Source organism: Salvelinus namaycush, chromosome 11 (genome assembly GCF_016432855.1).
Source record: "Salvelinus namaycush isolate Seneca chromosome 11, SaNama_1.0, whole genome shotgun sequence".
Classification (NCBI taxonomy): Eukaryota; Metazoa; Chordata; class Actinopteri; order Salmoniformes; family Salmonidae; genus Salvelinus; species Salvelinus namaycush.
Window position 1 is genome coordinate 6,135,361 of NC_052317.1, and position 27,188 is coordinate 6,162,548.

The following is a 27,188-nucleotide window of genomic DNA, read 5'->3' on the forward strand; positions in this document are numbered from 1 at the left end:
TCATTTGTTGTTTCGGCGAGCTGTTTATTACAAAAGGACTGTACATACATTTCAATGAACACATTATATATACAAACCAAGAGGAAAGAAGACAAATCAGATTCTGTTCGCATGAACATTTAAGTTACAGATCATCATTTTTTCCACATTTCATATAAGAAAACAGACATAATATCAAGATGACTTGAGCCCTGGTGCCCTGAAATGTTTTAAGTTTTAGTGGTAAACATACATGCAATGTTCTGCTGCATGTGAGTGGTTGTCTCATTATATTTTTCTAGGAAAATATGAATAAATAAAGATACACACCGCTACTTAACCATGTACAGCAGTCTCAGACAAAGTATTTCAAAACAACAAAAAATGCTAAAAATGCTTCGGTAGGAAAAGTCGTTTTTTCTCTCTCACAAAAATGACCAAAAATGATGGAGTTAAAAGTACAGTCAATAACTGGATGTAGTGGCAAATGATTATACCCAGTAAAAAATGTCATGTTTTTATATGTATGCATACATTGAGGTTGAATACTGTTTGTGTTGAACATGTTGGCATTACATGGTCTTCCACACAAGGGCACGTGGCAAGCTTCTTTATTTAATTTTTTTCTCCCCAATTTCATGGTATCCAATTGGCAATTACAGTCGTGTCTCATCCGAGACAAAAAGCCAAACCAACGTCGGTACAAAGCAATGCTCCGAACAAAAACGGATTTTGTCATGTCTGCGTCTTTAATGAATAAAAATAAGCCACAATAACAAAAAAACAGAGTATACTATATTTGGAACCAGGGGACGACAGGTCTCTCTCTCTCTCTTTCTCTCTTACTTTCTTTCCTTCTTTCTCTCTCCTCCACTGTCTCTCCCTCTCTCGCTCTAGTTATTTTTCGTCCTTTCTCTCTCACACACTTTCCCTCTCTTTCTCTCTTTATCCCTTTCTCTCTCTCTCTCTCTCCCTCTCATTTTCTTTCTCTAGGTCGAGAGCTGCGTGTCCTCCGAAAAAACCCGACCTGCTTCTTGACACAATGTCCACTCAACCCGGAAGCCAGCCACACCAATGTGTCAGAGGAAACACCGTGCACCTGGTGACCGTGTACTGCGCCCGGCCCCCAACAGGAGTTACAAGTGCGCGATGGGACAAGGACATCCCTGCCGGCCAAACTCTCCCCTAACCTGGACGACGCTGGGCCAGTAGTGCGCCGCCACATGGGTCTCCCTGTCGTGGCTGGCTGTGACAGACTCTGGACTCCGAACCCAGTGCCTTAGACCACTCCGCCACACGGGAGGCCGCACGTGGCCAGCTTGAATTCAACTTTGTCTGTGCGTCATAACGCCTACTCCATGTGGTCGCAACCTATTGTCATAACCGTAACCTATTCGTAACATCACATCACAATGGCTCATGAAAAATAAACCTCAAATGACAGGATGTAAGAGGTAAGGCCATCCGACTACAAGCAACCTACATATTTGCATGGAAGTATTTAGTTATAACGTCATCATGTCATGTTTACAATAAAGTCGTGTAGGCATTAATAAGCACTGAAAATGTGTGTGGAATATTAGTTCATCATAAATGCGTGGCACAAACGTGTCTGCATCTTTTAAAATACAATCAATGTAGTACATTTGAGTCCACAATGCACTGCTGAATTGCCTACATTCATTGTGATAGAAATGATAGAGCAAGGTTCCGTTCAAGGTTGAACGTTTACCACTGTTACAAATCACTTTTTTTTGACAGTCTTGCGTCCTTGTTTTGAGGTTGTGTTGATGATGGTAGGTGATAACGGTTATCAAGTACCAAAGATAAGCACCTAACCAGAGGCCACTGTCAAAGCCAGGTTGATATAACTAACAACGATAATGCAACGTTTGGATAGCCAGAACGCAATCAAACGTGTGTTGCAATCAAAGCCATGTGATTGATGTCATATAAAAAGCCATTGAGTACTAATCAGTGCAGACATTCCAACACAATGGAGCCACGATGGAGTAGAATGTACAATAATCCGTTTCTTCACGTTTTGCTACAGTAGCCCGACAGCATAAAATAAGTAAGATATAATACATTTTTTTACATTAAAAAAAAACGTAATATCAAGTGACAATTGGCTAAACTGAGGGTAGAAATGGCACTAAAAGTGAAAAATCTAAGAAAACCCGGAAAATGACTAAATAAGAGCGAATAACATCATCCCTACCTGGCACATCTTGCATGCCATTGACCACTCAAAAGACGTAGATGGAAAATCACAGGTAAAACACTACTGACACACAAACTGGCAGCTTCTCACATTACAGTATATATATACATATACAGTGCATTTGGAAAGTATTCAGACCCTTTGACTTTTAATTAAAGTGACTATGCATAGATGACAACAGAGAGTGGCAGTGGTGTGGAGAGGGGAGGGGGGCAATGTGAATAGTCTGGGTAGCCATTTGACTAGATGTTTAGGAGTCTTATGGCTTGGGGGCAGAAGCTGTTTAGAAGCCTCTTTGACCTAGACTTGGCGCTCCGGTACCGGTTGCCGCGTGGTAGCAGAGAGAACAGACTATGACTAGGGTGGCTGGAGTCTTTGACAATTTTCAGGGCCTTACTCTGACACCGCCTGGTATAGAGGTCCTGGATGGCAGGAAGCTTGGCCCCAGTGATGAACTCTCTGTAGTGCCTTGCGGTCGGAGGCCGAGCAGTTGCCATACCAGGCAGTGATGCAACCAGTCAGGATGCTCTCCATGGTGCAGCTGTAGAACCTTTTGAGGATCTGAGGACCCATGCCAAATCTTTTCAGTCTCCTGAGGGGGAATAGGTTTTGTCGTACCCGCTTCACAACTGTCATGGTGTGCTTGGACCATGTTAGTTTGTTGGTGACGTGGACACCAAGGAACTTGGAGCTCTCAACCTGCTCCACTGCAGCCACGTCGATGAGAATGGGGGCGTGCTCAGTCCTCTTTTTCTAAAGGTCCACAATCATCTCCTTTGTCTTGATCACGTTGAGGGAGAGGTTGTTGTCCTGGCACCACACGGCCAGGTCTCTGATCTCATCCCTATAGGCTGTCTCTTTGTTGTCGGTGATCAGGCCTACCTTTGAGGGCACTATGGTGTTGAATGCTGAGCTGTAGGCAATGAATAGCATTCTTACATAGGTGTTCCTTTTGTCCAGGTGGGAATGGGCAGTGTGGAATGCAATAGAGACGGCATCATCTGTGGATTTGTTTGGGTGGTATACAAATTGGAGTGGGTCTAGGGCTTCTGGGATGATGGTGTTGATGTGAGCCATGACCAGCCTTTCAAAGCACTTCATGGCTACAGACGTGAGTGATGGGTCGGTAGTCATTTAGGCAGGTTACCTTAGTGTTCTTGGGCACAGGCACTATGTTGGTCTGCTTAAAACATGTTGGTATTACAGACTTGGACAGGGAGAGGTTGAAAATGTTAGTGAAGACACTTGCCAGTTGGTCAGTGCATGCTCGCAGTACACGTTCTGGTAATCCTTCTGGCCCTGCGGCCTTGTGAATGTTGACCTGTCTAAAGGTCTTACTCACATCGGCTGCAGAGAGTGTGATCACATAGTCTTCCAGTACAGCTGGTGCTCTCATGCATGTGAGTATAGAAGTAGTTAAGCTCGTCCGGTAGGCTAGTGTCTCTGGGCAGATCTCGGATGTGCTTCCCTTTGTAGTCTGTAATGGTTTGCAGGCCCTGACACATCCGACGAGTGTCAGAGCCGGTGTAGTATGACTCAATCTTAGTCCTGTACTGATGCTTTGCCTGTTTGATGGTTCGTCTGAGAGTATAACGGGATTTCTTATAAGCTTCCGGGTTAGAGTCCCGCACCTTGAAAGCTGTAGCTCTAGCCTTTAGCTCAGTGCGGATGCTGCCTGTAATCCATGGTTTCTGGTTGGGGTATGTATGTACGGTCACTGTGGGGACGACGTCATCGATGCACTTATTGATGAAGCCAATGACAGATGTGGTGTACAATACCATTGGAGGAATCCTGGAACATATTCCAGTCTGTGCTAGCAAAACAGTCCTGTAGCTTAGCATCTGCTTCATCTGACCACTTTTTTTATTGATCTAGTCACTGGTACTTCCTGCTTAAATTTTTGCTTGAAAGGAGGAATCAGGAGGATAGAATTAAGGGCGAGGGAGAGCTTTGTATGCATCTCTGTGTTTGGAGTATAGGTGGTCCAGAGTTCTTTTCCCTCTGGTTGCACATTTAACATGTTGATAGAAATTAGGTAAAACTGATTTAAGTTTCCCTGCATTAAAGTCCCCGGCTACTAGGAGCGCCGCCTCTGGGTGAGCGTTTTCTTGTTTGCTTATGGCGGAATACAGCTCATTCAATGCTATCTTGGCGCCAGTCTCTGACTGTGGTGGTATGTAAACAGCTACAAAGAATATATATGAAAACTCTCTCGGTAGGTAATGTGGTCTGCAGCTTATCATGAGAAACTCTACCTCAGGCAAGCAATGGCTCGAGACATCCTTAGATTTTGTGCACCAGCTGTAAGATACATAGACCGGCGCCCCTTGTCTTACCACACGCCGCTGTTCTATCCTGCCGGTACATCGTATAACCAGCCAGCTGTATGTTGATATTGTCGTCGTTCAGCCACGACTCCTTGAAGCATAAGATGTTACAGTTTTTAAAGTCTGGTTGGTAGTTTAATCTTCCCAATAACTCGTCAATTTTACTGTCCGAAGATTGCATGTTTGCAAGCAGAATTGAGGGGAGTGGGGGTTTATTCAATCGCCTCCTACTCCTCAGAAGGCAGCCCTCCCTCCGGCCTCTCTTTCTCCGCCTCCTCTTTACGCAGATCACTGGGGTCGGGGCCTGTTCTCGAGGGAGCCGTATATCCTCCGCCTCGGGCTTGTCAGAGTCGTGAAAGAAGAAAAAGGAGTCTGCTAGTCCGTGGTGAGTAATCGCAGTCCTGATGTCTAGAAGTTATTTTCGGTTATAAGAGACGGTAGCGGCAACATTATGTACAAAAATAGTAAAAAAAACTAAGTCACAAACAGCGCAGATAAACGAACAAAAAACACAATCGTTTGGGGGCACGTAAAACGTCTGCCTTCTGCTCCGGCGCCATTTTATAAAGACACGGCCCGGGATCGAACTCGGAACTGTAGTGACGCCTCTTGCACTGCGATGCACTCCCCATCCAACCTGACAGAGCTTGAGAGGATCTGCAAAGAATGGGAGAACTCCCCAAATACAGTTGTGCCAAGCTTGTAGCGTCATATACCCAAGAAGAATCGAGGCTGTAATCGCTGCCAAAGGTACATCAACAAAGTCTTGAGTAATGGGTCTGAATACTTACGTAAATGTGATATTTAAGTTTTTTTTTTTTTAAATGAGCAAAAATGTATAAAAACCTGTTTTTGCTTTGTCATTATGGAGTATTGTGTGTAGATTGATGAGGAAAAAAATCTATTAATCAAATTTAAAAAATGGCTGTAATAAAAAAAATGTGGAAAAAGTCAAGGGGTCTGAATACTTTCCGAATGCATATACAGTACAAGTCAAAATTTTGGACACACCTCATTCAAGGTTTTTTCTTTATTTTACTATTTTCTACATTGTAGAATAATAGCGAAGACATCAAAACTATGAAATAACACATATGTATATGAATGATGTAGCAACTAAAAAAGTGTTGAACAAATCAAACATATTTTATATTTGAGATTCTTCAAATTAGCCACCCTTTGTCTTGATGACAGCTTTGCACACTCTTGGCATTCTCTCAACCAGCTTCACCTGGAACTTTTTTTTTTGGTTACTGCATGATTCAATATGTGTTATTTCATAGTTTTGATGTCTTCACTATTATTCTACAATGTAGAAAATAGTAAAAACCTTGAATGAGTAGGTGTGTCCAAACATTTGACTGGTACTGTAAACAAAACTAAATAACTTCACCAGAAATAAACAAATTAACGTTCATATCTTTTTGCATTCAAAACTCGTATTCCCTATCCCTTGGCCCACCTTTCCAACCCACCCCTCCCTCCAACATGTAGCATAGTAAATTGAATATTTAGCTTGTTTTGTAACATTGCAATTTGGACACTGACAAAAACAAACATTCGGTCACTCATGTCGCAATGCACTTCTTTACGTTTGTTTGTTTGTTTGTTTATTTATTCTTTCTTATTTTTTTCTGTAAAAGTAAGATTGACGTTTTTCTGTGTGGATAAGAGATGGGGGGCTTTCAGGACAATTTGACCGTGCAAAACAAATGCCAACATCTTACTAAAAGCTACCTTATCATTTCAAATACTAAACTCAGCACGTTTTTTTTGTAACATCCTGCCGTTTTTGCACTGTCAAAATGGCCGCCCTTAGTCTGTATAGTGCATGATGGACTCTACGTAGTTGCCGGGGAAGAGGCCAGTGACGGCGTTGCAGACTCCCTCGTACCAGCCGTCGTCGTTCTTCTTGATGATGTAGATGATGGAGCCCTCCATGAAGGACAGCTCGTCCTCCTTGTCCTTGGAGTAGTCATAAATGGCCACCACTGTAAAAAAACATTTGATTGATTTATTTAACCGGGTAAATTATTGAGAACAGATTCTCTTTTACAATAACGACCTGACCATAGACAGAACAGAGTGAGGGAGAACAGCTGGTGGGAATAGGGCTGTACGTGAAATAATTACTTAAAGAGATACAGCACTATAATTTTGTATAGTATAGTAGGCCTACACCCAAGATTGACAATTTGTGGGTGTCCCTTAGTAGTATCTGTACTGTAACTGTCCTATACTACTTAATTGGTCCTTTGGATTCGGATAAGATTGATACTTTGTCTCCACAGACATTTGTTGTGCACCATTTAAAACAAGCTTATAACGGCACGTAAATCATGCTCAAACTGGTATCAGTGTATGACGTCACTAAAGTTCCGGGGGTACTAGTCAAACTCACCCTTCTCTACGTAGGACTTGGGGGCCCAGTCGGGGTCTTCGTCAGCATAAGGGTCATTGTAGTGCACCACGGCCGCCTCCTCATCCCCCTGGTAGTCCACTGGTGGGGGCGGGGGAGGGGGCGAGGCCTCCTCAAACATGACAACGTCCTCGGGAGGGGGCGGTGGAAGGGGGTCCGGGCTGTCTGTTACTGAACAGGAGGGGAGAGGAAAATACATCTGACATTATGGAAGCACAATTTCATAGGGATGTCTGTTATAGTAATTATATTTATTTGTGTGATATCAATAGCGCTCGCTAGCTTGTGGTGCTAAAAAACGGAAATGAGTTACCTCTGATTCGTTCAGCCATTCCTATGGGGAAGGAATAGGGGTTTGGGATAAACGCTGAAAATAAGGTCGGAGGTTAACACAGCAGATAGCAGATCTTATACGTTTTGTTCTATGAGATAATACCAGTCAGTTAACATTACCTTTATGCTTTGTGCTTTGTTTAACTACATAAATGCTTACAAATTCACAAAAAGTGACATTAGCTGATAAAGATAATCTCATAGAACAAAACCTATGAGATCTCCTAAGCCTGTGTTTATCACACATACCTTATCTTCGGCGTACATCCAAAAACCTTATCAAAAACACCATTAATTTCCCCATAGGCTTTGTCCAACGTACCATGGCGGAGTTAGTCCCTATAAAAAGATGCCATTATAATTTCAATATATTATGGCCTGGGGTTTCACCTGAGCATGTGACCTGACCAGGAAAAACTCCTAAATATATATACTGTAGCGTAAACAGGAACAACTGTTTACGTTTATTTCCAAAATGCTATATTCACAAATTTTTCATATTTGTGTTTTTTCATCAGAAATTATTTCTTATGGGTACCTTAATGTATGTGTAAAATATTACTGTTCTCAGATTTTTTATTAATTGAGTTTCTATGTTTTTTTGCTAAACGCTATATATCCATTGTTAGCTGGAATGTAATGTTCGTATCCTGTATATTTTACTGTGATATGTGGTTGTCTCACCTAGCTATTTTAAGATGAACACACTTACTGTAAGTCACTGGATAACAGCATCTGCTAAATAACTAAAATGTCAAATGTAAATGTTTTACATACAGATCTCATATTGCTGTATTGAATTATAATTATTTACAAATAATTATATTGATGTCACAAATGTATAATTTGTAGATTTCTTTATTAAAAATTAAGTTATTTGTTACATTTGACTGTGTAAAACCTAGCAGTACTACTTATTTCTCTGACGGTGAGGGAGATATATAGCATTTTTTTTTAAAAACAACCTCATTTGTCTCTCTGAAATGAAACCATCAAGTGATAGATTTGAAACAAATGTCTGTCACAACCCCATGCCATGATGAAATAGTGAAAAAAACACACCAATCTCTTTCATGATTTCTTTAAACAATAAAAGCTCATTAACATTTCTGAAATGGTCTTAGCTCCGCCACTCCAAACTGAACAAATAACTTAAATCTGCTCCTACCCGTGTGTTGTGCCTTAACACCATACAAACAAAACATTCATTCATATACAGGGAGTATACAAAACATTAGGAACACCTGCTCTTTCCATGACATAGACTGACCAAGTGAATCCAGGTGAAAGCTATGATCCCTTATTGATGTCAACTGTTAAATACCACTTACATCAGTGTAGATGAAGGGGAGGAGACAGGTTAAAGAAGGATTTTTAAGCCTTGAGACAATTGAGAAATGGATTGTGTATGTGTGCCATTCAGAGGGTGAATGGGCAAGACAAAAGATTTAAGTGTCTTTGAACGGGGTATGGTAGTAGGTGCCAGGCACAGTCAAGAACTGCAACGCTGCTGTTTTTTTTACTCTCAACAGTTTCCAGTGTATCAAGTATGGTCCACCACCAGCACTGGAGTCAACATGGGCCAGCATTCCTGTGGAACGCTTTCGACACCTTGTAGAGTCCATGACCCGACGAATTGAGGCTATTCTGAGGGCAAAAGTGGGTTCAACTCAAGGTATATATTCTATTCTATTCTACTATTCTATTAAATTCCATTATATTCTACCTGTATTCTATTCTACTGCAATTGTATTCTATTATACCAATATTCTTGTCTATTCTATTCAATTATATTCTATGCCATGCATGAGCCTGATCTTTCAGATGTGTGATGACCTATACTGGCCAGCAGATAGCATGACAGACATAGTGTCTTCTCTTATTATACCATGCACTCAGTTCATCCAAGAATGATGGAGGCCACTGTGTTCTTGGGGACCTTCAATGCGGCAGACATTTTTTGGTACACTTCCCCAGATCTGTGCCTTGATACAATCCTGTATCTGAGCTCTACAGACAATTACTTCAACCTCAAGGCTTGTTTTTGCTCTGACATGCACTGTCAACTGCAGGACCTTATATAGACAGGTGTGTGCCTTTCCAAATCATGTCCAATCATGAATTTACCACAGGTGGACTCCAATCAAGTTGTAGGAACATCTCAAGGATGATCAATGGAAACAGGATGTACCTGAGCTCAATTTCGAGTCTCATAGTAAAGGGTCTGAATACGTATGCAAATAAGGTGTTTCTGTTTTTTTATTTTTAATACATTTGCAAAAATGTCTAAAAACCTGTTTTCGTTATTATGGGGTATTGTGTGTAGATTGATGAGAATTGTTATTTAATCCATGTTAGAATAAGGCTGTAACGTAACAAAATGTGGAAAAAGTCAACGGTTCTGAATACTTTCCGAATGCACTGTATGTATAAAACAGACACAGTAGTTCAGATATGGCTAGTAGGGTTTCTCGAGGTGAAATGCAAATGCAAAATAAGGAAAGGAAGTATCAGAGTGTCATTTGAAAGCTGGATTAACAACTAAAGTCACCTGGACAAGGACACAGCTGCTGTGTACAGTAGGGATTGGGAAGATCCCTGAGACGTGCTCTGTCTGATTAAAACTGTGTTTGACTTGGCTGACACTATGCGGTTTTCCAAACGTTAAGTCACGTGTTTTCAGTGGACAAAGGTAGAACCATATAACTCTCACCACTGTCACTCAGTGACCATGGCAACAGACAAAACATTGGAGGGGTGTGTCTAAAGGCAGAAGCCAGCGTACGAAAAAGGCGTGACAGACCCAGCCAAAAAGAGCACTAATAGGTGACCGTGTGAAATGTAAGGCTGAGGGAGAGGTGCTGTTACCTGTGTGTGTGTTGGTTCCTTCTATCCTTTTGGGGAACTAAAATCGCCAAATGTCCCCACAAGGATAGAAAAACAAGGAAAATTCTCTCTCGTGGAGACATTTCCCACGTCCCCATGAGGACAAAGGCTATTTTAAGCTCAGGGGTTAGGTTTCAGGTTACAATTAGGGTTAGGGTTAAAATGATGGTTAGGTTTAGTTTTCGGATTTGGGTTAGGGGTATGGTAAGGGTTAGGTTTAGGGAAAATAGGATTTTAAATGGAAATACATTTTAGGTCCCAACGGGGATAGAAGAACATAACGTGTGTGTGTGTGTGTGTGTGTGTGCGTGTGTGTTACTTACTGGTCTCCTGTACTCTGGCCACAAAGCCCGTCAGAGGAATCTGAGGAGTCAGCTGGACCATAGGAGGGGGAGGAGGAGCCACAGACACTAAAAGCAGCAACACAGACAGGCAGACAGATGGACATACCAGAGAGAGAGAAAGAGAGAGAGATAGGGAGATAGGGAGATGGAAGGAGAAACACAGGAAAAATATGCTTGTCAGAGAGCAAAAAAAAGCAGTAAGCGTGCATACCCACTTAGAGTATTTTATTCTCTCAACTTTACCCTTCAGGCAAAGCTGGTTGAAATTACGTTTTTACAACCACAAACTGGTTGAAATTACGTTTTTACAACCACAAACTGGTTGAAATGACGTTATTACAACCACAAACTGGTTGAAATGAGGTTATTTTGATGATATTTCAACCAGTTTTGCCTACTGCCTATGTAAACAAACAACATTCAGCATGATATTTCACAGTATACTATAGACCGTGTTTATTTGTGTTGTAACAATTTAGTTTGACCAATTATTATTTACCAAATGTCCTCGGTTTCGTTGGGATTAATTGAAATGAACACAATAATGAACAAAATAAGTGTCAAAAATGTATTGTGTATTGTGTAACAATACCAACTTCTAGTTTACTGTGCAATAAAATGCAAACAGCTACACTGTGCATTTCTGTTCTTCAGTTGAAAAATATTTTTTTTTTATGGCACTCCTTTGTCTTCCGACAGGTTGCATAACTCATATCTGACGTAAGACAATGATTATGCCCTTCATTGAATGAACGTCACCCTAACCCCGGTACAGTGTTGTAATGATTGTTCCCGCCCAAAGGCAGGATGTCATAAAGCAGTGGTTCCCAAAAATGTTTGATCAGTGGCACACCTTGATGGGCTAAAAAATGATGTGGCACACCTAAACTTTTCCTAATCATTTGTTAAGTGTTAATGACCTTCATCTCATCTGATCCATACTGCAAATCAACTATTTTCATAGTTCCTTAGGCCCACTCATGATGGTTGATTTGTGTGTACCCCTTTAAGAGCATCCCACAAATCTCAGATAGAAAGGAAAACATGTAGCTCTGGTAAAATAGGTCTTACTTTGAACGGAAAGGTCTAGAAACGAGCGGTTTCCTGCATTGTAAAGGTGCATCCACAGACACAAAGCCAAGCTCCGTTTGTTTCTATGGCAGAGGCTGTGGTACTGCTAAGCCTCAGACTTGCCTGTGTTAATGGTTCTCACAGGCAAAGTAAAATTATACTAATTTCTTTGCTCATGATACCCGCCCCTCAAATGATCCAAACGTAAAAACAGCTGCAGCGCACCGGACTTGAAACAACGATACAGATTTGTAACCATGCGTGCCATTCAATCAATGTATTATCTGATTGATTTTCTTTCTAGCGGCACTGGTGCCCCCAAGTCAAAATCCCACGTTCATTCCACAGGTAACATTTATAAGCGAGTGTTATCAAGATTTGGGAAAGTTTTGCGGCACACTGGTTGAAAACCACTGTCATAGAGGGTGACACGTCATCACGAGGGTGGTTTTCCTCTCTGACTCCCGGGGCATAAATCAGCAGTAATGAAATGGTTGTCTCACAACTAGTCACGTCTGATTTATTTCGCCGCCATAGAGCTGCCTTCAGACACATAGATCAGTCACTGTCTCCCCTCTCCAGACTAGTCTACCTCGTATGGGTCAATGTTATGTGTGAGCGCTAACAGCGATACTGACAGTATGCCTTGGTTTTATGTTTGCGACGTTCGTCCTAAATCTCCTCTTGTCTGACAGCTAATGTCGGCGTGTGTATATGTGTGTCCTGGATTTCCCTTTGTCTGACTGCTAATGTGAGTGTGTGTGGATTTGTCTTCCACTGCCCCGAATTTCCTCTCTCTTTTACCTGCAATTTTCTATTTTTTATTTTATCTTTATTTATACAGGTTTTTTCTCATTGAGATAACATCTCTTTTCCAAGAGAGACCTGGTCCAATAGCAGCAGAGGGAACAACGTTTCAGACAGAACAACTTACATACACTAACACAACATTAAACAAAACTATAAACACACATATACAGTACAACAAAAACATTGTACATTAAAAACACAAACGTCTTGACTAAAAACAGCTGGCCTAAAAACAATTACACTCTTCTATGATATATACATCGATCAAGTGTTTAAACTCCACCAACGAAACTAGATCATCACATTTTAAAATGTTCATGACAGAATTCCAGGACCACGGAGCTAAGTAACTAAAACTATTTCTACCATGTCCTGTTCTAATTTTTGGTACTGTTAGAAGCAAATCAGAATAGGACCGTAATTGATATTTATTTACTGACCTGACTAAAAAAGAACAGAGATAAAATGGCATTTTACCCAATATGGCCTTATAAATCAGTGTATACCAGTGTTTAAGCCTACGCAAGGTCAATGACGACCAGCCAACTGCGCTATAGAGATCACAGCGCCGTATTTGATCACCTACCAACCAGTAAGAATTCCGGCTCTCACAGACCTGTTCATTTTTCTTTAAGAAGCCCTCCTGTTCTCCACTCATTACCTGTATTAACTGCACCTGTTTGAACTCGTTACCTGTATAAAAGACACCTGTCCACACACTCAATCAAACAGACTCCAACCTCTCCACAATGGCCAAGACCAGAGAGCTGTGTAAGGACATCAGGGATAAAATTGTAGACCTGCACAAGGCTGGGATGGGCTACAGGACAATAGGCAAGCAGCTTGGTGAGAAGGCAACAACTGTTGGCGCAATTATTAGAAAATGGAAGAAGTTCAAGATGACGGTCAATCACCCTCGGTCTGGGGCTCCATGCAAGATCTCACCTCGTGGGGCATCACTGATCATGAGGAAGGTGAGGGATCAGCCCAGAACTACACGGCAGGACCTGGTCAATGACCTGAAGAGATTTACGGATCATAGCGGATCATAGCCACACCCAAGATGTTTAAAAGCCTTCCAATCATCTGCCGAACCAGTCCCTCTTGCTTTAGCCCACATAGCATTTCGTTCCCTTATGATTTTTGTAAGTTCCCTAGTAAACCAAGGGTTCTCTCTGCCCTTCATCCTGATTTTTTTTAAAGGGGCCTATTGCATACATCCTGGAATGCGTTGTGGAAGTAAGAAAAGGCTAGTTCAACATCAGGGATTAATTCCATTCTATTCCATTCAATGCTAGATACAGCATGTAAAAAACCTTTAATATCAAACCGCTTCCAGTTTCTTTTCGTAATGACACGTGGAGATTTCTTAGGAATTTTACCATCTCTCACACAGGCAATAGCACAGTGATCACTTATGTCATTTGCAAAAATACCAGAAGCATTAACCAATGGGTAGTATTGGTTAAGATCAAATCAATCAAAGAGGATTTCAGAGGATATTTTATATTCAACCTAGTTACACTGTTGACAATCTGAGTGAGATTGTAGGCTAATTAAAGTGAGCTACCTCAAACTGACTCCTATCCAGGACACACTGAGTCGACGGTCTATTGATGTTGCTTACAAACATTCAACCATAATCCAACTACGGTCTATTAACTTTCTTCTTTGGTCAGACATAACATTACTTCAACCATAATCCAAGAAAATTTCTTCCCGTGGTCTTACCTGAGTTCTGGGGGTAGGCGGGTCCCCCGTTGAGGTGGGGCTGCTGGGACATGGAGAAATGGGAGCTGCCGGAGGGCGCCCGGCGGTAGGTACCTGTGGCCGACACCATGGAGGCTGAGGTGGCGGTGGAGTTGTGGCGGGAGACCTGCCTTGAGATGGTGCCAAACTGGGACATGGGGATGGGACCCAGGCCTGGTCCCTGGGGGACTGCTGCTGTGGTTGTTGAGGTGGGGAGAGAGGTACGGAGAAAGAAGGTAAGGAAAGGAGAGTGAGAGAGTTAGTGAATTCACTGAAGTTGGCCCTGTCTTAATCGCACTTATTTAGTGTGTGGTTGGATGGAAGCTACTCAGCTGTGGCTGGTGTGCCTGGGCACAACAACCAACCAGAAACAAAAAAAGAGTTCCATGAGAAGATATACTGTGCTGCCAAAATATCATCAAAATACGCATATGAATCTAGATCTAAATGGACAGCTGAATTGTATGGAAAACGGAAAATGGATGCATACTATGAGGCTAGACAAACACCATTGTATGCCAAAAGAGATGCCAAAATGACAGAACAAATAGGCAGCTAAGCGTATGAATATGAAAAGATTAGCTGACACAATAAACAGACACATGCTAAGTTGAAGACAGGAAAGGCCTGATAGAGGTAGGAGATGCTATACTAAAGGAATAAGACTGGTCAGGCAGAAAGGACAGCTAAATGCTATGCTAAACAAAATGAGAAGCTAAGATAACAGAATTGAAAGTTAAATGCTAAGCTAACAGAGAAGAAAAGGTACCAAAATGGAAGTCTAAATTCTAAGCTAGGGTACCAGAGATCCTATACAAAATGGAAGGCTAAATGCTAAGCTAACAGATAAGCTAGACAGAAAGGCTACTGCTAAGCTAACAGAATGAAAAGGCTAAAATGCTACACTACCAATAGGTTAACAGAGAAGCTAATTAGACAGAACCGACAGCTAAATGCTGAACTAAACCATGCTAACAGAGAAACAAACAGAATGGAAGGCTGAATGTTAAACTAGGCTAAAAGAGAAGCTAATTCAATAGAATGGACACCTACATACTAAGCTAGCAAAGAATCTACAATAAAATAATGGCTAGTTAAGTGCAAAGCTAAGCTAAATGAGATGTATCGCTGGGCTCACCTGGTCCCAGGCTGGGAGGGGAGGGAGTGGGCACGGCCAGAGGAACACTTATGCTGCTGCCACCGCTGTTCTCTCGCCCGCCACTACCCCCACTGCTGCCACTGGAGAGAGAGAGAGAGAGAGAGAGAGAGAGAGAGAGAGAGAGAGAGAGAGAGAGAGAGAGAGAGAGAGAGAGAGAGAGAGAGAGAGAGAAATTGGTAAAGAAGAGTCATAGAGAGAGAGAGAGCGAATGAAAGAGAAGGATGACAAAAGAAGAGAGAGTGTCAGACAATCTGTAATTATATTGTTAGCATGAGCTCCTATCACAATTCAGCTGAAGAGCATAATGGGCTCTATTTTAACAAACCTAACACAATGGTAAGTCTTAGACTGGTGGTAGCTCTAAAGGTCCGGGGGTGTCTCAGATTTTTTTTTGCTATTTTCCCTGCAGGAATTATGAGCGCAAGAGCTAACGGAGGAGCCAATAGGCTGGGTTTTGATGAATACCTTTGTTGTAGGTATGTCGAGGCTTGACTCTTCACTGGCCAATCAGAACATGCTCTGTCACTAAATATGTGGCTTCTTCAAGTTGTGTATTTACATTTTTTTTATGTATTGGGTTGTCATCAACTCCAAATCTAATGTTAGTCTGTTATAACCTAGTTTGATAAATAGCCGACAAAAACAAAATAACAAAATTTGGGGATATCCTATCTTTGCTAAATATGTTGAAAATGTTAGCAGTCCACATTATTCTAAGTAATTTCATGGCTTGAATATGTAAATATACAGTTGAAGTTGGAAGTGTACATACACCTTCGCCAAATACATGTAAAATCAGTTTTCTGTCAAAATTCCCTGTCTTAGGTCAGTTAGGAGCACCACTTAATTTTAAGAATGTGAAATGTCAGAATAATAGTAGAGAGAATGATTTATTTCAGCTTTTATTTCTTTCATCACATTCCCAGTGGGTCAGAAGTTTACATACACTCAATTAGTATTTGGTAGCATTGTCTTTAAATTGTTTAACTTGGGTCAAAGATTTCGGGTATTTTGTGAAGTGCACCAGCCCCTCCTGCAGCAAAGCACCCCCACAAACTGATGCTGCCACCCCCGTGCTTCACGGCTGGGATGGTGTTCTTCGGCTTGCAAGCCTCCCCCCTTTTCCTCCAAACATAACGATGGTCATTATGGCCAAACAGTTCTATTTTTGTTTCATCAGACCAGAGGACATTTCTCCAAAAAGTATGATCTTTGTCCCCATGTGCAGTTGCAAACCGTAGTGGCTCCTTCCTTGCTGAGTGGCCTTTCAGGTTATGTCGATATAGGACTCATTTTTACTGTGGACATAGATACTTTTGTACCGGTTTCCTCCAGCATCTTCACAAGGTCCTTTGCTGTTCTGGGATTGATTTGCACTTTTCGCACCAAAGTACATTCCTCTCTAGGAGACAGAACGCGTCTCCTTCCTGAGCAGTATGACGGCTGTGTGGTCCCATGGTGTTTATACTTGCGTACTATTGTTTGTACAGATGAACGTGGTACCTTCAGGCATTTGGAAATTGCTCCCAAGGATGAACCAGACTTGAACCAGACTACAATTTTTCTGAGGTCTTGGCTGATTTCTTTTGATTTTCCCATGATGTCAAGCAAAGAGGCACTGCGTTTGAAGGTAGGCCTTGAAATACATCCACAGGTACACCTCCAATTGACTCAAATGATGTCAATTAGCCTATCAGAAGCTTCTAAAGCCATGACATAATTTTATGGAATTTTCCAAGCTGTTTAAAGGCACAGTCAACTTAGTGAATGTAAACTTCTGACCCACTGGAATTGTGATACAGTGAATTATAAGTGAAATAATCTGTCTGTAAACAATTGTTGGAAAAAGTACTTGTGTCATGCACAAAGTAGATGTCCTAACTGACTTGCCAAAACTATAGTTTGTTAACAATACATTTGTGGAGAGGTTGAAAAACGAGTTTTAATGACTCCAACCTAAGTGTATGTAAACTTCCGACTTCAACTGTATACATAGCATCCACACTGATATAGGGGCTTTATTTTTTTATTTAACCTTTATTTAACTAGGCAAGTCAGTTAAGAACAAATTCTTATTTACAATGACGGCCTACCCCGGCCAAACCCGGACGACGCTGGGCCAATTGTGCGCCGCACTATGGGACTCCCAATCACGGCCAGATGTGATGCAGCCTGGATTCGAACCAGGGATTGCAGTGACGCCCCGGGCTAAGCCATGGGTATCCCAAATGTTGTTAATAGGCAAGATTACATTTACTTTGATAAGGCCTAAAAAAGACAGTGAATAATTCCAATCAAATTCTAATAAAAACAAAACAACTTGTTTTAAATAGGCTGTTTCAATACAGTTCCAGGCACCGTAATTCCCCTACCGTGGGCATATAATATTTAGGCAACATTGACTGGAGTACAGTAAGTTGAGACCCCGAAGTTGAGTCAAACCCCCCAAAATAAAAATTGGGTCTGGGGGCCACCAGTGGCCACTTCCTGGCCTAGTGTAAGGGTAGCTTGAGGAAGGCTTGGTTTTTAATCATATGAAATAAAAAGCAAGCAATTGTTAAAGGAAAAAAACGGGAGCTAGATAAAATAATGTAGGCCTACAGATAAAACGGGGATGTCCGCTCACTGTTTTGCTGCTCACAAACTTGATATTTTAATAAAGCTTTGTTGAATAAGACTTATTTCAAAGTAATCTCACGACCATTTATTAATAAGCTTGGCTACTTGACGAACAAAAAGAGGACAAAAAAAGGAACACTTCTGAGGGACAAAAGAAATCCAGCCTTCATTGAGTGGAGGGGAGGCAATGCTTGGTTTTTAATCACATGAAGGCTCTTACAGACGAGCTGCGGTAAACGGCTATTGAACTGCGAGTAAATCCGCCCACCGTGTGTAGAGACCAGCGGTCCCCTTTGTTGTCAGCACGAATGTTGTCATTAAAACATGGTTTGATTGGATGACAAGATGAACTGGGCTCATTGGTCAACCATGCAGGCTTTGTTGCTGCCAATACCTTTCAGATATAAAGAAAAGTCTGCTAAACGTTGGCTTCACCACGTCTTGGTTTGAAAGGTGTAAAACACACTAACAGGCACACACACACCAGTGGCCCACTGTGTTACCTGTGTGTTCTGGGTCTCTGGTTGAGGGAGGCCGTGCGTGCAGGGCTGTGCTGGCTGCCTAGTCGTGCTGGGCTGGTCATATAGTCGTTAGGTACCGTTGGAGGCTTGACTGGCTCCAGGGTCTTATAGGGGGTGTTTCGCCTGGAGAGGACACACACATCGAGAACATTAGGCGCATGTCAACACAACACACACCAATAACATTTCGCACGTTAAGAAAACACACACGTGCACAAACACACCGATAACTTCAGTGCACATCAGCACAACACAAGCGCACACAGGCACACACACACTCATACACACATTTTTGGGATAACCATACCCAAGAGTTCCACGACCAGCCATGGGTGGGCTCGGGGGTTTCTGTGTCGGTGGATTGGTCCTCGATAATGTCCCCCCTCCTCCTCCCCTCGCTGGCTGGTTGTTGCCATGTTGCTATAGACAAGAAAAACATGGATACTCAGTCATAGGTGGCCTACTGATGTTCAACCCTTTACAAAGGCAATTACTGTATGTTACATTGTGCGAGTATCCTATTACAGTACGGTGCAGTTTATAGTTAACGTTTTGCTTTCACTTTTAGTGTTGTGTGATGGTATTGTGATGGTATCTGTATTGTTTAATTGAGAGGTGATTTAGATCATTTGGAGACATAACGAGGACCTTATATAAGGACTACATTCTCTCATAAAGTTTTCATATACCTACATCATATACTGATGTTACGAAATGAGGCGGCCCAGAATAATGGGGGCTTAGAGGGCCAAAGCATCGTAGGTAGGGGGAGAAACACAGCTCTTACCTTGGCTTTAAGCCACTGAGTGCAGGCAGTAAGAAGAGAAGAGAGACAAAAAAACAACATGCTCATTGGTTAAGAGTAGCAGGTGAATAAGAACAAAGGGATTAACTAACACGTGTGCTTATTGGTTAAGAGAAGAGACAGAGTGAGAACTACAGTAATAACAGCTGTGCTCACTGGTTAAGAGTAGCAGGGGAGTAAGACCTAAGGAGTAACACTTGGGCTCACTGGAGGAGACATAGTAAGAACTCTTGTGCTTATTGCTTAAGACAAGAAAGATGACTAACACTTGTTTCATGTCATTATTATGTGTTGGGACAGCCTGCGGGACATAAAACAGAATGAATGTGAACACACAGCGTTAAGTAGGGAACATATCATTTCCCCAAGTGGTGTCCCCTCTAATCCACTGGATTAGAGAGTATTATTTTGTAACTATTCTAGTTAGGAGTACAGTGAAAATATAATTTAAAAAGAGATAGAGGTAGCAGGGATAAAACACTGAGTTCTCAACGATTACGTTCCTGAATTAGCCTGAATAGTGAACTGTGACTTCTGACCTTCCTATCCTATTTATCCAACACCTAATATTGCACCTTATCAACGACAGCTGCACCCTAATTGAGATAGCTCACAGTTCAGTCTGTCAAATGCCTGATTTGGGTTCTACTGGACGCTAGCTGTTGTAATCAGTCAGTCAGTGTGGTCTAACACGTGACTTGCGTTCACAGTAACTGATGACAGTCAACTACCCTGTCTCTCTAAAATGTCTCCTGATTCCGTAATTGTTTGCGAAGCTCCCTTGGCTGTCACTATGGATGTGTCTGTAGGGGGAAGACACACGCCTCCGTCTCCAGGGGCAACTGTCTGTCAGTAATGACTATTGGGAGGATACCACGGTAACCGGGAGGCGAGGAGAGTGATTTGGTGTTCATTGTCCAAGGCGAGCCCTCGGGGACTTCTCCTGCCCCAACGAAGGGGAAATAGGATGTGAGAATGAGCTGGGCTAATGAGCTGTTCACACGCACATGCACACGTATACATACAGTACATGAGCCCCCCACACACACACAAATCCCAATCCCATACATAACACACACACAAAAACGCATGGCGCTAATACTACACAAGTCTGCTTAAACACACACACACACACACACACACACACACACACACACACACACACACACACACACACACACACACACACACACACACACACACACACACACACACACACACACACACACACACACACACACACACACACACACACACACACACACACACACACACACACGTGGCACTGGGCTGATATCAATGGCTCTGAATTATTATAACACACGTATGTTTCGGTGGAGAAAGGGGAAATCTGAGAGGGCTCCCTCTCTGTCTGACTGTCTGACAACCATGAAGCAGACACAGTGAAACCCGAGGAATCAAAATGGAGGTGCACCAGATTCAGTACATTGCACTACTGAGTCCTGAGAAGCATGAATCTGACAGCTTTCTGTACCAGACACAGGAAACCTATCTTAAAGGTGCACTTCACCACTTTTTAACATCGATTATCTTTGGCGACATACTAGTTCCTACATACGTGAAAATTGTGAAACTTTTGTGCGTTTTGTAGTCAAAAAGATTAGAAGAAAAGGTCAGAAGAAAAATGCCCCATATGATGTCATCGGGGGTCATGACTAAAATGATGTTGACCTCTTTGTGTTCTTGAGTAGCTGGAATACGTTAACGCTACAGTACCAAAGTGTAGACCGAGAAGTCATATTGTAAATTTGGTCACTATAGGAAACGCCAATATAGTGGACAGACATATTACATACGATATGCATGTATCCATTCGCTAATTTTCTATTGCTGCAAATTCTCAAATCCATTTGTATCATGAGACTAAGACAAATGTGTGAATAGGGCCTCTTTTGGTTAGAATTGCTTTGCAGCGGATGTTAGAAGAATATCAACAAACAAACTCATTATCTAACATAAGACACAGTCACAGCAAGAGTAATTTAGTGATTCAGTCATGCATAGCACACCATGGCAAATAAAGGACGAGAGAGAGAGAGAGAGAGAGGGAGAGGGAGAGGGAGAGGGAGAGGGAGAGGGAGAGGGGGAGGGGGAGAGGGAGAGGGAGAGGGAGAGGGAGAGGGAGAGGGAGAGGGGGAGAGAGAGAGAGAGAGAGAGAGAGAGAGAGAGAGAGAGGGAGAGGGAGAGGGAGAGGGAGAGGGAGAGGGAGAGGGAGAGAGATCCAAGGGAGGGAGAATAAAAAATGAAGACGGAACCGGAAGATAGCTGAAAGATTATTTTCCCACAATTCACAGGGGATATGATGGCGTCAGACTTCCCAGCCAGTAACCTCCTAGTGTTCTTGGACACAGACAGAGGGTAGAGGAGCCAAGTTTGTAACCACTGACGGCTTCGCCCACTACACTGACAGCTACAGTGTTATGTTAAATCTTTACAGGCCCTACTGCACTTCATTAACTAAAAGGGCAGTTTATTGATTAGCATGATTTAATTAAGTGGAGGTAATTAAACGGTAATAAAATGGCTCGACAGACCACTTACATGACTGTTCCAGGCGTGAATCTGGTGCTAATTGTGTGTTTGCCTCCCAGGAAAATGGATTCATACAAGGACTAGTACACACCTGAGGGAATGATGACGAACTAATTATTGACTCCAGTTGATCAATTGCTATGAAGGGTGTAAGCCGAAACCAGCATGGATACTGGAGACCTCAATGCAGTATTACATATAGAGTAGTGTTTTTTTCTGAAAATGTCAGTATGAGGCACTGAGGCTGACGTGACTCCAGTCTGTTGCTTTTACTTTAAGAAGGGGGGGGGCTCTTACTTTGACACCGTGCCTTTTTCTTTGAAATATAGGGGACTCACTTTGACACCGTGGCCCACATCGTCCAGCAGCGTGTAGTCTATGGGCTTCCTGATGTACCGGACTGGCCGCTCCATGTTGCCTGGAGCGATGATCTTGTGTGTGCGCGACGTGTTCTTGTTGGTGGTCAGGATGCCGATCTCTCGCCGTGCCACCTTCTCCTTGTGGATGTCCACTGTCTGAATGGAGGGATGGAGAGAGAGAGAGAGAGAGAGAGAGAGAGAGAGAGAGAGAGAGCGAGAGAGAGAGAGAGGATTAGAAGCAAGGAAGAGGAAGGAGTGCTCTGCTAAATGTAATTACAGTGGCTTTACACTGTCATATGTTTGGCGTGTCTGTCATAGTATTTTACTACAGTCTTAGATCATTACATTTTACTATGACTGTTTAACACCTCCATTAAGTCATTTTTACGGCAGCATTAAGAAAGCGTATAAACTATTCATATTGATGGACGACAACAACCCTTAAGGGTTGAAACAGGGAGGGGCAGCCTGGACATGTCCAATAACTCCACTGGACGTGTTGTGTTTTGTTGCAAAACGTTTTCCTACTGTGTGCCCTAATGAACACGACCAAAGAACACTGCCTTTACATTGGAGACCATTCAAAAGACGACTCCCATCTGGGTCAGTTGAAACTGCGAGTGACTCCCATAATCCTTTTAAATTACAGTCATAAATGATATGATCTCGCAGCAGGTTGCCTGTCTCCTGCTAGAGCCTCAGAGGGTTGATTCTTATGAGCGATAGATGAAGGAATGAGGGTGGGTGGGATGTGTATGTCTCTGGGCATTTAGGTCACACTTCAGTCAGTAAGAGAGAGATGATGTGTGTGTGTGAGAGGGAAGGGGGGGTTGGATGGTGTGTGTGTGTGTGTGTGTGTGTGTGTGTGTGTGTGTGTGTGTGTGTGGGTGGGTGTTTAACTACTCTTGTAGGGACCAGACATTTTGTTACAAGGTCAAATGCTATTTCTAGGGGGTTTAGGGTTAAGGTTAGAATTAGTGTTAGGTTAGGTTAGGTTTAGGGAAAATAGGATTTTGAATGGGACTGAACTGTGTGTCCCCACAAGGTTAGCTGTACAAGACTGTGTGTGTGTGTGTGTGTGTGTGTGTGTGTGTGTGTGTGTGTGTGTGTGTGTGTGTGTGTGTGTGTGTGTGTGTGTGTGTGTGTGTGTGTGTGTGTGTGTGTGTGTGTGCCTAAGCAATGAGGTCACACTTCAGCCACTGTTCATCCAACTGGGTTAACTACTCTTTAGGGATTCCATTGTTGTAGGAGCTAGAGATGGAGAACAAATGAGAGAAAGGGAATATTTAATAGACAGGTAGTTCATTTGACCCTCTGGAACGACCTTAAAGAAGTCCCTGAGCTGCAGCCACACAAACCTCTCTGCGTTCAATGCTACACATTTTATGTGCTGTGTGATAAAAATAGAAAACAAGGTTGTAACTTCTTTTTGGAGAGGAAACAACATGGTCACGCCCAGTTTCAGCTTGGAACCAGCACCAAACCCTTCATGCCCATTTCCTGTCTGAATCAGAGATAAGGGGCTCTCAAACAGTTCATACAGAAAGAGAGCAACAACAAAAAATCACAAACAAAATGATAATGAGAGGGCAGGAAAGAAAAGAAGAAAGAGAGAATGAAAGGTTTAGCTATGTGGTTAGAAATGTGTTGGTTCCTCTGTTACTGTTCAGGTCGAAGTCAAAGAGGTGCACCACATTCTCTGTAGATTGGATCTTCATATGATTGCCTACCACAAACAGATAAGATCTGCTGAATCAATAACAATAATACTAATAGTATAACATATGCCATTTAGCAGACACTTTTATACAAAGCGACTAACAGTCATGCGTGCATACCTTTTACGTACGGGTGGTCATCGAAACCATCGGTGGTTAACGCCACAACTCCTCCTATCTTTATGTGCAAGTCTCACGTAATTCTGACAGAACATTTTCCCAACAGTAGAGAAAATACCTTTTTTTTTACCCAACAATAGCATGTGAAACTTGGAATGTCTTTGAAATGTACATCAGCATTGACCATTTTTTCAAGATATTTCTTTCTCCAAGAGAAAAAGGTTCATTTCAAGAGATAATAATAATTTCTCCTTTTGATTGAAAACATTGTCCTTCATGATCATGTACTGTTGTTAAAGCAGGTGGCCTAACTAAACCATGACAAAAAAACACAAAAAAAACAAATGGTGACTTAATTTGTTTTTATAATAGCCCTAATGTAGACAGTATTTAACTGAATTGTCATTGTACATTAGATAATTCAGTTACAAATAGTTAGATATGAACTTTTCATATGTTCATGAGTAAAAACCAGTCTCAAGTCATCTGATGCTCAACTGTTAACAGAAGGATTCCTGGAATGACAGTTGAGAGATGGGCAACGCTGCCCCAACGCAGACCGTTTAGTTGGTCCTGGAGTGGCCTAGCCAGTCTCCAGACCTGAACCCAATAGAAAATCTTTGGAGGGAGCTGAAAGTCCGTATTGCCCAGCGACAGCCCCGAAACCTGAAGGATCTGGAGAAGGTCTGTATGGAGGAGTGGGCCAAAATCCCTGCTGCAGTGTGTGCAAACCTGGTCAAGAACTACAGGAAACGTATGATCTCTGTAATTGCAAACAAAGGTTTCTGTACCAAATATTAAGTTCTGCTTCTCTGATGTATCAAATACTTATGTCATGCAATAAAATGCAAATTAATTACTTAAAAATCATACAATGTGATTTTCTGGATTTTTGTTTTAGATTCCGTCTCTCACAGTTGAAATGTACCTATGATAAAAAAGACTCTACATGCTTTGTAAGTAGGAAAACCTGCAAAATCGGCAGTGTATCAAATACTTCTTCTCCCCACTGTATATACATTTGCTAAAATTTCTAAAAACCTGTTTTCGCTTCAACATTATGGGGTATTGTGTGTAGAATGATGAGACAAAAATAATAATACATTTTAGAATAAGGCTGTAATGTAACAAAATGTGAAAAAAGTCAAGGGTTCTGAATACTTTCCGAATGCACTGTATACGTAGAAGAAACAAAGAACGTCTGCTCATTTGAGGTAATTTATTTATATTTTCAATGGTTTCATGAAGATGGAGCTCTACCAGCTGCTCATTGAACATCATTCAGCCCTAGGTCACAACGTGAGAGAGAGTAGTAGCTTGCCTCAGCCGACATATTTGAATAAGTATATCATCAAAAGTACACTTCACCAAGCAAGCAGCCTTGTCCTCATCACATCTCACTTAGTTAACGTTAGCTGGCTACCTAGCCAGCAAGGTAGTTAGCTCAGCTATCTAGAGAGCAAGATTGTTAGCTTAGCTAGCAATCTGTGCTACTTATATGCTAACACTGGACTGGTACTAAAGTGAACACTCGTCCTTGATACAAAAAGAAAACTGTTACTGTTTGGGCCAATTATGTTAGATAGTGGGCTTATTTTGTTTATTTTCTGAAATATGCAATCTGCAAAAAGCAAGACAGTTAGCGCAGATCTATAATTCAGGTCATGTGCCTGCACTCATGATGAGATAAGTAGCTAATGTTAGCTAGCTATCTGAATTAGGACATGAGACTAAAACCTGTGCGGCAAGCATTTGCCCGCATAAACGTGTTTAGTCATCAGCGCATGCCAATTACAGTTGAAATTATTAGCCAATACATATTGCATTGAATAACAGTGTAATGTATATATGGTTTCTGTAAGAAAACATTGTCATAATGAACAGCTAGCTTGTGCTTGTCATAACGTACTCTCATTGCCAGGTTGCCATAAAGTGTTTGTTTAATGACCTTCGAATGTTATAAACACTGTAGTAAATCTACTCAAGACAAATGCTGACGCTGACACCTAGGTTTGACATTACGAAAGGCATGTTACTGCATTTCAATGCTTATTTTTTTGCATACTGTAGTATCTGGGATCTACATCTGTTTATATTAGTTACTATGCTGTTACTAAGCGGTGATGTATTACGACAGTGTTACGTTACTACACCTAATAGGAAATGCACATGCGCACTAGTGTGCCCGGGAAACTGTAGAGCACGAGAGGTTTTGACTAAACGAAAACTAACTGTACTCCCGTCTCCTGCCTGGTCATTTCTCCACAACACAAATATTACACATACAAAAAACTTTTGCATACTCCTTATCCACTGTTATAGATAGACACATCTTTAAGTTGTACCTAAGAATGCAAACTAAACAAGTTTTGTATTTAAAGGCATATTTATAGAGGATCTTGTTGCTTTTTGGTGGATATCCTGTAAAACACAAATAAAATGTTCTTAAATAATGTACATTTTAATATTTTGTTTAAATATATCATAATTTAGAGTATCTGTTCATCGTTTGGAGCACAATTTGTGTAAAAAGGTCTGTTTTTCATTCCACCTCAAAAAAACAATATATCAGATACTGTATATACAGATAATCGGTGACTACTAAAGGTGGATATGTAACGGCTTTCCTCCTCCTCTTCATCCGAAGAGGAGGAGCAGGGATTGAACCAAAATGCAGCGTTGTGTGATGACATAATATTTATTTAAACAAGACACAAAACGAACTATACTTGATTAACTACAAAACAACAAACGACGTAGACGCACCTGAACATAAGAACTTACGTATAACGAAGAACGCATGAAAACAGGAACAGACTACATAAACCGAACAAACGAACAAACAAAACCGAAACAGTCCCATGTGGCGTAACATAACACAGACACAGGAGACAACCACCCACAACAAACAGTGTGAAAACACCTACCTTAATATGACTCTCAATCAGAGGAAATGAAAACCACCTGCCTCTAATTGAGAGCCATATCAGGTCACCCTTTAAACCAACATAGAAACAGAAAACATAGACTGCCCACCCAAACTCACGTCCTGACCAACTAACACATACAAAAACTAACAGAAAACAGGTCAGGAACGTGACAGGATACTACATCACTTCAACCAGGATCTGGGAAATATCTTCAATATGAAACAAAAGCAATGATACACAATAGCTCCAAGACCAGAGA

At 41.8% G+C, this 27,188-nt stretch overlaps 1 protein-coding gene across 1 annotated transcript in view; it reads right to left on the reverse strand.

Annotated features, from left to right (window-relative positions):
• Positions 1–6,080: 6,080 nt before the first annotated feature.
• LOC120055466 (abl interactor 1-like) overlaps positions 6,081–27,188 on the reverse strand; it is a 41,135-nt gene continuing 20,027 nt past the window's right edge. The window contains exons 3-10 of the mRNA XM_039003327.1: positions 22,141–22,317; positions 18,752–18,864; positions 18,427–18,567; positions 15,284–15,384; positions 14,128–14,337; positions 10,495–10,581; positions 6,935–7,123; positions 6,081–6,524 (exon numbers count right to left, since the gene is read on the reverse strand). Coding sequence (XP_038859255.1) covers positions 6,349–6,524; positions 6,935–7,123; positions 10,495–10,581; positions 14,128–14,337; positions 15,284–15,384; positions 18,427–18,567; positions 18,752–18,864; positions 22,141–22,317 — 1,194 coding nt within the window. The 3' untranslated portion in view covers positions 6,081–6,348. The remainder of the gene's footprint in view (positions 6,525–6,934; positions 7,124–10,494; positions 10,582–14,127; positions 14,338–15,283; positions 15,385–18,426; positions 18,568–18,751; positions 18,865–22,140; positions 22,318–27,188) is intronic.